The sequence below is a fragment of the Bos javanicus genome, chromosome 3 (genome assembly GCF_032452875.1).
Source record: "Bos javanicus breed banteng chromosome 3, ARS-OSU_banteng_1.0, whole genome shotgun sequence".
Taxonomy (NCBI): Eukaryota; Metazoa; Chordata; class Mammalia; order Artiodactyla; family Bovidae; genus Bos; species Bos javanicus.
The window spans coordinates 54,763,681-54,776,284 of NC_083870.1; the positions used below are offsets into that span (position 1 = coordinate 54,763,681).

The 12,604-nt window shown below is 40.9% G+C and overlaps 1 protein-coding gene across 1 annotated transcript; it reads left to right on the forward strand.

Moving 5' to 3' along the window:
• Nucleotides 1-8,554: 8,554 nt before the first annotated feature.
• Nucleotides 8,555-10,445, forward strand: LOC133244314 (guanylate-binding protein 7-like). The gene is made up of 2 exons (XM_061411331.1): nucleotides 8,555-9,222; nucleotides 10,086-10,445. Exons 1-2 carry the CDS (start codon nucleotides 9,199-9,201, stop codon nucleotides 10,320-10,322), a joined length of 261 nt encoding a protein of 86 aa, XP_061267315.1. The 5' UTR covers nucleotides 8,555-9,198; the 3' UTR covers nucleotides 10,323-10,445.
• The last annotated feature ends 2,159 nt before the right edge of the window (nucleotides 10,446-12,604 follow it).

Consider the following 12,604-nt stretch of genomic DNA (forward strand, 5'->3'; position numbering starts at 1 on the left):
GTTCCAGAAAAACATCTATTTTTGCTTTATTGACTATGCCAAAGCCTTTGAGTGTGTGGATCACAATAAACTGTGGAAAATTCTGAAAGACATGGGAATACCAGACTACCTGACCTGCCTCTTGACAGATTTGTATGCAGGTCAGGAAGCAACAGTCAGAACTGGACATGGAACAACAGACTGGTTCCAAATAGGAAAAGGAGTATGTCAAGGCTGCATATTGTCACCCTGTTTATTTAACTTATATGCAGAGTACATCATGAGAAACGCTGGACTGGAAGAAACACAAACTGGAATCAAGATTGCCTGGAGAAATGTCAATAACCTCAGATATGCAGATGACACCACCTTTATGGCAGAAAGTGAAGAGGAACTCAAAATCCTCTTGATGAAACTGAAAGAGGAGAGTGAAAAAGTTGGCTTAAAGCTCAACATTCAGAAAACGAAGATCATGGCATCTGGTCCCACCACTTCATGGGAAATAGATGGAGAAACAGTGGAAACAGTGTCAGACTTTATTTTTCTGGGCTCCAAAATCACTACAGATGGTGACTGCAGCCATGAAATTAAAAGACACTTACTCCTTGGAAGGAAAGTTATGACCAACCTAGATAGCATATTCAAAAGCAGAGACAGTACTTTGCCAACAAAGGTTCATCTAGTCAAGGCTATGGTTTTTCCTGTGGTCATGTAAGGATGTGAGAGTTGGACTGTGAAGAAGGCTGAGCGCTGAAGGATTGATGCTTTTGAACTGTGGTGTTGGAGAAGACTCTTGAGAGTCTTGGACTGCAAGGAGATCCAACCAGTCCATTCTTAAGGAGATCAGCCCTGGGATTTCTTTGGAAGGAATGATGCTAAAGCTGAAACTCCAGTACTTTGGCCACCTCATGCGAAGAGTTGACTCATTGGAAAAGACTCTGATGCTGGGAGGGATTGGGGGCAGGAGGAGAAGGGGACTACAGAGGATGAGATGGCTGGATGGCATCACTGACTTGATGGACGTGAGCCTCAGTGAACTCTGGGAGTTGGTGATGGACACGGAGGGCTGGCATGCTGTGATTCATGGGGTCATAAAGAGTCGGACACGACTGAGCGACTGATCTGAAAAGCATTACTAATTTTGCATATTTAATCATTTATTCACTCTTTCAATAACTACTTACTAATAGATATGCTCAGAAGCATCTTCTATGATGCTATAAGTCATAATATAAAATGATACAGGAGATGGATGAGGTCTCCAAGTTTCATTTAGGCTATCTTTACTATGGGATGGTATATGCTAAAGTGATCTCTTGGTAGTATGTGTACACTTTTACCCTGATTTATAAAGCTTTTCTTTATGTCCTGAGAATCATTTGTCTCCATAGGTTATCTTCCCAGCAATATCATAAATATCTTTATTTCTATGATTACATTACTTTAGAGCACACATGTCATTTCTGACATGGGAACTGCAATATCAGAAAAATATTTCTGACAATTTCTTGGATAAATCTATTACTCAGACAACATCTAATAAGTAGTTGATTCACTACACAGCATGGAATGTTAAGGAAAATAATCAGAAGTTTCTTCACTTGGAATGGATCCCTCCCCTGCCTCCTCAGAAGTACTTTCATCACTCTTGTTGTTGTTAGTCACTCAGTCATGTCCTAGTCTTTTGTGACCCTATGAATTGTAGCCCACCAGGTTCTTCTCTTCATGGGATTTCCCAGGCAAGAATACTGGAGTGAGTTGCTATTTCCCTCTCCTGGGGATCTTCCAGACCCAGGAATCACACCCTGGTCTCCTGCATTGGGAGGCAGATTCTTTACCACTGAAACACTTGGGAAGCCCTCCTTCACTCTCAGCTTTGTACAAGGGGGAAAAAAAAATAGGGAAGGCATTTTCCATTTCCTGAGTAGATTAGCATAAGATAGTCTTGCATTGTTTGATTAGTAAAGATTTACAGACACAGGAGATACCAAAATGCAAAGATCCCAGAAATGAAACACTTGAGCCCCCTCACCTGAAATTTGTCCCTTCCACGATTGCTTGTTTCTCACTACTATTGGTGAGGATCCCAGAGTTCAGAACTCCAGCATGCCCAGAGAGAATATCAGGAAATTTTTTTCCAAAAAGAAAATGCTTTGCTTTTGACTGGTTTGAAAGTGACAAAAAACTAATTCTCCATATTGCGGAAGTGCTAGATAACCAACTGGATGAGAATTTCCAGAAGAAATCAGAGGATTTCTGTTCATATATCTTTACCCATGCAAAACCCAAGACCCTAAGAGAAGGAATCACTGTCAAGTCGGGGGATGAGTCTCTTGCACTAGAGCATATGTCTCTGACTCATTGTGTGTCATGAACTTGTGATTGCACTCTGGGATTCTCAGTAATTGCATTTTCTTCTCCATGTAACTCTGAACATGGATGCTCATGCCACACATGGAAATGCATGTTTCTTCACTAAAATAAGCCTATGTACATGGTTTTTTGCAGTCTATCAAATCTCTTGAAACTATTACAATAATGATATAAGTTAAAGATAGAAATCTTCATGGTAATGAGATGTCTGATGAGATAGGTGTTTTGAGTGAGGATATGCAAAACATTTTGTGAATTTACACTAAGAAGAACATAAATAGTAGTCCATGAATCCATGTAGTTTTACCGAGAGACTGAGAAACAAATACAAATACATCTTGTATACAGGGTTGGCCTCATGAACATGCCACCTGGGCAGTCACACAGTGTCCTGTTCTGACATGAGTCCTTCTTGTTTTCATGTTTTGTGTCACTGTCCTGAAATTCTGATGACATTTTCATCAAGATGTTTTAATTTACAAATAGAGCCCCAAAATTATGTGAATTACTTACAAGTGTCATAAATTCTTCTTATTTTATTACAATGGTAAAAGTGTTCTGGGAGACCCTTGAGCATATTGTTTGAGATGATTTGTTCAATATTTTAATGTGATGAATTGGAGAAACATAAAAGATAGAGTGCATAGGAGATACAGTGATTATATTTTTTAAAAAAGTGGATTCATACAAGAAAAAGGATGAGGATACAAGAATGAAGAAAATGAGGAGAAGGATAAATAGAAGAAAAGAAATCTTTAACTTCAAAAAATTTTAATGATTTCTAGAATGCTGATCTGTAAAGCTGTTTTAAAAAAGCAGGTGAGAATTCTCTCCTATTTCATAAATATCATATATCTTTCAATGTTGGGGACTCTGGCGGAGGCCTGCATAGATACCATCAACAGTGGAGGAGTTCCCCGTTTGGAGAACGCAGTAATAACTCTGGCTGAGCATGAGAACTCAGCAGCCATGCAGAAGGCAAATGATCACTACAGTGAGCCGATGACCCAGCGACTGAGCCTCCATACAGATACGCTCTAGGAGCTGCTGGAGGTTCATGAAGCCTGTGAGAGGGAAGGCATTGCTGTCTTCTTGAGGGACTCCTTCAAGGATGACAAGCAGATGTTTCAGAAAAAGCCCTCCGTAATGTGTCCTAGAATATATCCTTCCTGATTCTTTTCTTCCAGAATGATGCCTAGCCACCCCACTTTTGACCCCATGGTTCCTGTGCTTCTTATCATAAAATAAGACTAGATTCTAGTGGGTGATACAGCTCTACAAGCTATATAGTCCATCCATTTTCTAAAAGTTGGGCTTTTTATTCTCTTTTTTAATTAAAATTTATTTGTTTTAATTGGAGGTTAATTACTTTACAATATTATATTGGTTTTGCCATACATCAACACGAATCCACCATGGGTGTACACGTGCTCCCTATCCTGAACCCTTCTCCCACCTCCCTCCCCGTACCATCCCTCTGGGTCATCCCAGTGCACCAGCCCCAAGCATCCTGTATCCTGCATTGAGCCTGGACTGGCAATTCATTTCTTATATGATATTATACATGTTTCAATGCCATTCTCCCAAATCATCCCACCCTCTCTCTCCCCCATAGACCAAGTGGGCTTTATCCCAGGGATGCAAAGATTCTTCAATATCCGCAAATCAATCAATGTAATACACCACATTAACAAATTGAAAAATAAAAGCCATATGATTATCTCAATAGATGCAGAGAAAGCCTTTGACAAAATTCAACATCCATTTTGATAAAAACTCTCCAGAAAGCAGGAATAGAAGGAACATACCTCAACATAATAAAAGCTATATATGACAAACCCACAGCAAACATTATCCTCAATGGTGAAAAATTGAAAACATTTCCCCTAAAGTCAGGAACAAGACAAGGGTGACCACTTTCACCACTACTATTCAACATAGTTTTGGAAGTTTTGGCCACAGCAATCAGAGCAGAAAAAGAAATAAAAGGAATCCAAATTGGAAAAGAAAAAGTAAAACTCTGACTGTTTGCAGATGACATGATCCTCTACATACAAAACCCTAAAGACTCCACCAGAAAATTACTAGAGCTAATCAATGAATATAGTAAAGTTGCAGGATATAAAATCAAGACACGGAAATCCCTTGCATTCCTATACACTAATAATGAGAAAATAGAAAGAGAAATTAAGAGATTGTCTTTAATCCATTGTATATTCTTGCCTCCTTTGTCAAAGATAAGGTGTCCATAGGTGTGTGGATTTATCTCTGGGCTTTCTATTTTGTTCCATTGATCAATATTTCTGTCTTTGTGCCAGTACCATACTGTCTTGATAACTGTGGCTTTGTAATAGAGCCTGAGGTCAGGTAGGTTGATTCCTCCGGTTCCATTCTTCTTTCTCAAGATAGCTTTGGCTATTCGAGGTTTTTTGTATTTCCATACAAATTGTGAAATTATTTGTTCTAGCTCTGTGAAGAATACCGTTGGTAGCTTGATAGGGATTGCATTGAATCTATAAATTGCTTTGGGTAGTATACTCATTTTCACTATATTTATTCTTCCAATCCATGAACATGGTATATTTCTCCATCTATTAGTGTCCTCTTTGATTTCTTTCACCAGTGTTTTATAGTTTTCTATATATAGGTCTTTAGTTTCTTTAGGTAGATATATTCCTAAGTATTTTATTCTTTCTGTTTCAATGGTGAATGGAATAGCATTGAAACATGTATAATATCATGTATGAAACGAGTTGCCAGTCCAGGTTCGATACACGGTACTGGATGCTTGGGGCTGGTGCACTGGGACGACCCAGAGGGAGGGTAGGGGAGGGAGGAGGGAGGAGGGTTCAGGATGGGGAATGCGGGTATACCTGTGGCGGATTCATTTCGATGTTTGGCAAAGCTAATACAATATTGTGAAGTTTGAAAGTAAAATAAAATTTAAAAAAAAAGAGAGAAATTAAGGAAACAATTCCATTCACCATTGCAACAAAAAGAATAAAATACTTAGGAATATATCTACCTAAAGAAACTAAAGACCTATATATAGAAAACTATAAAACACTGGCTTTTTATTTTCTGTTGTAGTAAAACAAATTACACTGAGCTTAGCAAGTTGAAACACACATCTAATAGCTTATGTTCCTCAGGTCAGATTCCCACTCAGGGTCCATGGGTATCTGCTCGGTGTACCATAGCCAAAAACAAGGTCACGTGGGCTTGGTACTCACATGGAGACTCTGGGGAACCCTCCTACCTCTTTAACAGCCATGGTGCACTGTTTCTTTCCTCAGTTTCTAATCTCTCTGATTACCTCTTCCACCACCAACTGGAGAAGACTACATGTGAAGGGCTTGTGTGATTAGGTAATGCCCACTTGGGTCATCTCCATTTCTTAACTTAGCCTGTGCCATATAACATAGTCTAAACACAGAATCTATATTTGTCATATTCACAAGTATATGGACTATGCAGAGTGTGGACACCAGGGGAGAGAATGCTTGGAGATCGCAGTTCTACTTACCATTGGCAGCTTCACTGAAAGTTTGATGTTCAGTTTCCCTTGACCATCTTACAAGTTACAAAAATCTCTTAGTTCATTGAGATTTTTGAGAAAGATTCATTGAGAAAGCAAGCCTGATTTTAATTTATAAATACAAACAAAAAATTCTATTTCTGTATTTTCACACATTCCAGCTCTCAGGGAATCGAAAATTCACGAAGAGTTCAAAACTCTGATCAGTGTGTACTTAATTCATTAATGGCAGTTGATTTGCTATGTATGTGTTTTTATCCATAACACCCAGTGTGCAGAGGAATCCCTGTTTCTCATCATAATTAAACTTTTCATTTTTCATTGTTGGTGGATGGATCACGATTTGTCCTACTGCTACTAAAGGAACCACATAGGGTTAATGCCTGCCAACCCCTTCACTGAACAGATGTTGAGGTTGAGTCCAGTGGATTTAAGGGACTTCCCACAAGTCACACATAGAGGTGGTCAGAACTGGGGCTAAAACTAGACTCCTGATTCCGTGTCTGTTATTCTGTGTCTCAACTCTATGTTTTCAGACTTCCTCCAAAAGAATCACAGCTGGACCTTCCCTTTTAACAGCTTCTTTCCATTGGATTTCTCCACTTTCCCTGATAGGACTTCACAGAGAAAAAGAGGGACGTTTTCTTGCTCCAGAATGAAGAGGTATCTGTCAATTACTGTTAGGCTGAGTTTAAGCACCTTTCAGAGCTTTTGATGAAAAGTATTTCAGAAGGAATTTTCTTTGTACCTGGAGGATACAATGTCTACTTAGAAGCAAAAGAAGGAAGTTCAACAGGATTATAACCTGGTGCCTCGGAAAGGAGTTAAGGTGAGGAGTAAAGGGATTGCGAAAGAACAGCATATTGCAGTCAGGAGGTGCTTGTTGGTTCCTTTGTTCCTGCTTTGTTCAGAAGCTGTCAGCCACTGGTTAGTGGGACTAGGTAATGAGGAGGCTAACTGTGATAACCTGGGGGGTTCTGGGTCTAGTTCTAGATGACCTGTGAGTGATGTGAGGCTCTGGGAGACCTGGGTGTTGCCCACACACTGGTGGGTAAGGCCAGGTAGTGGGGCTAGTTGCCAGTTTTGGGAACTGGAGGAAAGAGCCAGTTTTGGGGGACTGGTTGCAGGCTCCAGAGTCTTGATTACAGGGTCTAAGAGCCCCAGAACCTATGTTGGTTAACTGTAAGGTAGATGGTTCCTCACACGGTTGGCTGCTGGGCCTGGGATGTCTTGAAACTTCTGTTGGCCTGATATTAGTCAAGGCCTGAGCCCAGCTGGGTGCAGGGTGGGATCTGGCCTGCTAGTGGGTGGGCTGGTCATGCAGCCTGGGAACTGAGGTTTTATTGCTCCTGGTTATCTTCCCACTGGTTTGGAGATGTAGGTCAGAGGTCTCTGGCTAGAGGGCCCAGGGATTTTCAGGTTTAGACCCCGTGGCTGGTGAAGGGTGCTGGGTTCTTTCCAGAGTCGGCTTTGGGCTCAGGAGTTTGTAAGGTAGCCTGGCTTCTGGTGGATGGAGCTATGCTCATGCTCAGTTAGTTGCCTGAAGCATCCCAGCAGTGGCAGCTGACTGGGCCAGGGTAAGCCTGGGTCTTAGAGCTAATAAACTAAAAGCAAGATTCCTAAATGGTGATGGCCAGCATCAATGTGCACCTGGGATAACGAGTTCTCAAACATGATGCTGCAGTGACTGTGTCCCCAGAGGGGGCTGCAGTTGCCCTCTGCCTCTAGCAGACCCTCCAAGAACAGAAAGTAGGTCCAACCCAGGTTCCTGTCAAATTGCTGCTTCTTTTCTGGATTATGGAGCATGTACAAGTTGGTGTGCACTCTTTCAGGGTTAAATCTGTATTTCCCCAAGCCCTCTGAGACTCCTGACAGGAAGCCCTGCTAGTCTTCAAAGCAGAATGCTGGGGAAGATTGTCTTCCCAGTGCTAGACACTGACTGTGGGGTCCAATGTGGGAGCCGGACCTCTCACCCCTGTGGGAGGACCTCTAAAGCTGTAATTACTCTGGACTGTGGATCATCCACCTGGGTGTACGGGATGCGACAATACTGGGACACTGCCCCTCCTATCCATCAAGTGTGGTCCCTTAAATTTCTGTTAGATTTTGCTCCTTTTCACCAATGATTGCTCTTCAGATAGTTGTGACTTCAGTGTGCCTGTGAGAGGAAATGAACGCAGGGTCAGTGTGCTCCAGATACTACCAAGACAATCAGTTAGTTTAGTCCTCAGAATAATAAATTAGGTACTGCTGTCATTCTCTTTATAAAACTGAGAACTATGACATATGGAAACATCACTAAGTTGCTTAAGATCACAGAGCCATCAAGTGGTAGTGCTGGTGGAGCAGCTGTAATTTTTTGACAATTATTCAAAAATCAGAAAACAGCTTAGGAAAGCTCCCTGGAAGAGGTGGTAGAAGCTCCAAGTTGAAATGACCATAACTGATATTCTAACAAAGAAAGAGTATATAGGCATTAGTCAAAAAAAAAAAAAAAAAGAGAGAATATGCATATATAGCAGTTGCAAACAATGGAAGATGGGAGTTTGTAGACCTGCCCTGAATTCTGGAGTCTGTAAACATTTTAGGAGCCTGCAAAGGATGGAGAATTTAAAGGGTCTCTTGTGTAAGTTTACTAAACAATAATTTCCACAGCAAGACACTACATCTTCCCTACCTGACAAGTCTTTGCTCCTTGTTTCCTCGGGCCAATGAGGTCCTCCAGAGCTTCCTGCAGTCACAGGGAGGAGTAGAGGCAGCCATCCTGCAGCCAGACCAGGCTCTCACTGATGGGACAAGGCCATGGAAGGTACAGGGAGGACTGAGCTCTCAGAGGGGAAGGTGGCTCCTGTGCTGCCCTTAGACAGGTTTGCGAGCAAACACTTCCTGGAACCAGAGCTTCCCCTTCTTCTGTGGAACCTCTCTGCTACATGTAAATAAATGGGGGAGTTTGGGTGGCATGTACATCCAATCAGTGCCTCTGTATCATGTGCTAAAGCAGATTATCTGATGTGGTAGCAGGAACAGTCAGACCCCTTCCCACCAACTTAAAGTCATCCTAGTCTCTGAGCTCAGGAGGGTATAGCTCAGTATAACTGTTATATGTCTCTCTTTAAAATGCTTGTGAAAGAATCAAGAAGAACGAATCAAGGGACAGAAAGCTGAGATGGAGCAGGAACTGCTAACACAGAAACTGAATGACCAGAAGCAAAAAAATGGAAGCACAAGAGAGAGGTTTCAGTGAAGAGGTGGCTCAGCTGAGAGAGAAGATGGAAAGGGAAAGAGAAAATCTTCTGAGAGAGTAGGAAATGATGATGGAACACAAGCTGAAGGTAAGTTTGGAAGGGCCTGAGCAGGGCCTGATGGGGAAAACCCTAACTTCTCAGGAATAAAGGGACAGGAATTTGACCTAAAGTCAGACCCCAGAGGGAACTCCAAAGACATAGAATTCACTATAATGTCAAAGAGATGTGGATCATGCTAAAGGCTTACCTCTGTAAGATTCAGCACCTTCTGTAGTGTTAGGATTTGAATGGGACAAATAAAATGACCCAGACTCCTGGACTGCTGTTCATGGTAATTATAGCATCACATTTGCTCCCAAATGAATAGGACTTCAGTCTTAGACTCCTTAGAATTTTGGGGACAAGCATCAGAGACCTGGACTAGTTCCATCTGCTCTTGAAGGTATCAGATGGTGCCTGCTATGAAATACAGGATACTAAAAGCTGTAAAATTTGCTACGTTTGTTTCTAGATCTGCCTGATTCATTTTATACACCTAGAGTAAATGTATTCTTTCTCCCAGCCTGGAGTTTGAATGCCAGTGTTTTAAAGAGAGTCAGCAGTGCCATTCTGGTGACGTGTGTGGGCATTCTACCTCAGTGAAACTGACAGATATTTAGAATTCACCTGCATTCTCTCCGAAGGGCTGGAACCCCTTCCTAGGGTAATTTCCAGACCCGAACTACACCCAGCTCCTCTGTGTCCAGGAAGATGCTGTTGAAGGAACATGGGACGCTCTAAACCCTGGATGCTCTCCCTTCCCTGGTGCAAACATTTGCAAATACTAGACAAACATCAAAAAAGCATCTAAGGTGTTAGAGAAATAGACAAACGTACTTTTCTGCTATAGTTGTTTGATAAAAAATACTTATTTGGTCTGTTTTCTAAAGGGAACTCTCCCCTTTTTACAGATGCAAGAAGAACTACTTACAGAAGGATTTAAAAAGAAAGCTGAGGAGCTAAATAAAGAGATATATCAACTAAAAGAAGACATTAAAACAAATAAAAATAATAAGCCTTCAGTGACTGCACAGTACCTTGATGGGGCTAGCCTAGCATTAGTTGCTGTGCTACCTGGGATTAATAAAGTATATGGTTTGATACCAAAAGCTATAAGTGAAATTATGAATAAGATTGAGACTCCCTGATAAGTATATTTTGAAAGGCATCTTTTGTCTTAATAGTGTAACACTGTAGCTCATTTTTAAAACGTGTATGTCATGATAGCTTTGTTCAAGAAGACTTTAAAAATAAAAACCGATTATCAAACAGTTGCTGTAGTGTATGTGTGTGTGTGTGAGTCGCTTAGTCTTGTCCAACTCTTTGAGACCCCATGGTCTGTCCATGGAATTCTCCAGGCAAGAATACTGGAGGGGGGGGGGGTTGCCATTCCCTTCTCTAGGAGATCTTCCCGACACAGAGAATGAACCCAGGTCTCCTGCACTGCCGGTAGATTCTTTACCTTCTGAACTACCAGGGAATCCCACTTAAGTGATTACCAACATGATTACCGTGGTCTGATACACAAAAAATAAAAAACAAGCAATTCTGATTGAATTAGTGAATTTAAAAAATGGAAAACAAGTTGAAAGATAATGATTAATTCTGGTAAAGTGTTAAGAGGAGCAAGAAACAAATATAAGAGGAAGAACATTTGCAATCTATAATACAGTCCTGGAGATCAGCTCTTTAAGTTATTATAAGCCCTTATATAACAGTGAGCAAACAGCAACAAGAACATTTTTACATGGGCAAAAATATAGAAAGAGAAAGTGTGTTTAACTTCACTGATAATAAATGACATACAAGGTAAAATTAGGAGGGACCTGTGTCACCTCCCACCTGGGCCAGAAACAGCAGTTTGGACAGGACACTAGCTGTCAAGTGTTCCAGGAAATTGGGGGTCTCTGTTAACTGCTAGGGAGAGTGCAAATTGGTACAAATACAATTCAAAGATTTGAATGCAAGTACTGCTGCTACAGAATCCACATTTAGTAATCTGTCTTAACGGACTTATTAACCTGAGTTGAAAATGGCATATGCTATAGTATATTTGTTTCAGGATTGCTTTAATTTCAGAAGACTGGAAACAACTTTATTTTTTATAATTTTTATTTATTTATTTTATTTTAATTTTGCGTTGTCCTTATCTTTGTTGCTGTGCAGGCCTTTCTTTAGTTGCAACAAGTGAAGCCTCATCCTAAATGCAGAGTGCGGGCTTCTCATTGTGGTGGCCTTCTTGTTGTGGAATTCAGGCCCTAGGACACTCAGCCATCAGTACTTGGAGTACATGGGCTCAGACATTGCAGCTCGTGGCTCTAGAGCACAGGCTCAAAAGTTGTGATGCACAGCCTTAGTTGCCTGCCCCACAGCATGTGGAATCTTCCAGATCAGGGACAAACCAATGTCTCCTGCATTGGTAGTTGTATTCTTAATCATGAGTTGCCAAAGAAGCCCTGGAAACAACTTTCAAGCCCCTGTGTCATACACTAGTGAGATAAAACCTGAGACACACTTACAAAGGAATACTTCACAGTCTCTAGAATGAAAAAAGGAAACTCTCTTTGTGCTAGTGTGGGAAAATCTAAGATATGGAAAGTATGTATAGTTGTATTACTGATTGAAAAAAATAATGAATGTATGCATTAGTTATCATCTATCTTCAAAAATACAGAAGAAATTGGTATCCATGTGCACAACATGAATACTCCTTCATGTTTGATGTAAGACATGCTGCTGCTGCTGCTAAGTCGCTTCAGTCGTGTCTGACTCTGTGGGACCCTATGGACTGCAGCCCACCAGGCTCCTCCATCCATGGGATTTTCCAGGCAAGAGTACTGGAGTGGGGTGCCATTGCCTTCTCCATGTAAGACATGAGAGGATAACTAACTTTGCATGACACTTTCTTCTGTGACATTTATATTTTTCAAGAATTCTTACATATTGAAACATAAGTACAGTTATTAAAATTAAGAGCAGAATAATGTATGGAATGAAGAAGTTCCTATGACAAGGTGAAAGGATTATAACTACTAGAAATAACATGTCAGCTCAACAGGGAATACCTACTTGTTACAGCAGGAAGTGGAAAATATATGATGTGCATCCTAACTTTCTTGTCATTTGGAGTTCTTGCTAAGGCATTGAAATTTAGTCCCTAATTCTTTACAGAAAAAGGGTCCCTGGGTGTGTTGGCTAAAATGTTCTCTAAGTACTAATCTTAGATTTTAAAAGATGGTGATTTCAAAGAAAAATTTCTCTTCAACTCAACATTTTAGGAATTCTTCTTAGCTGTCTGATGCTTGACCATTGACTTAGAATAAATTGCTGGCAATTCCCCAATAGGACAAATTCTCTTGATTTTGGGAATTTGAGCCCAACACAGATATCCCTAACCCAGGTCCCCAGCCTGAAACCCTGATCTGTCACC

What these genes read in the sequence shown, in the direction of transcription:
- LOC133244314 (XM_061411331.1), top strand. Translation starts at nt 9,199, where the DNA reads ATGATGATGGAACACAAGCTGAAG. An exon ending in TGATGGAACACAAGCTGAAG is followed by an intron (nt 9,223 to 10,085) that starts GTAAGTTTGGAA and finishes CCCTTTTTACAG; the next exon opens with ATGCAAGAAGAACTACTTAC.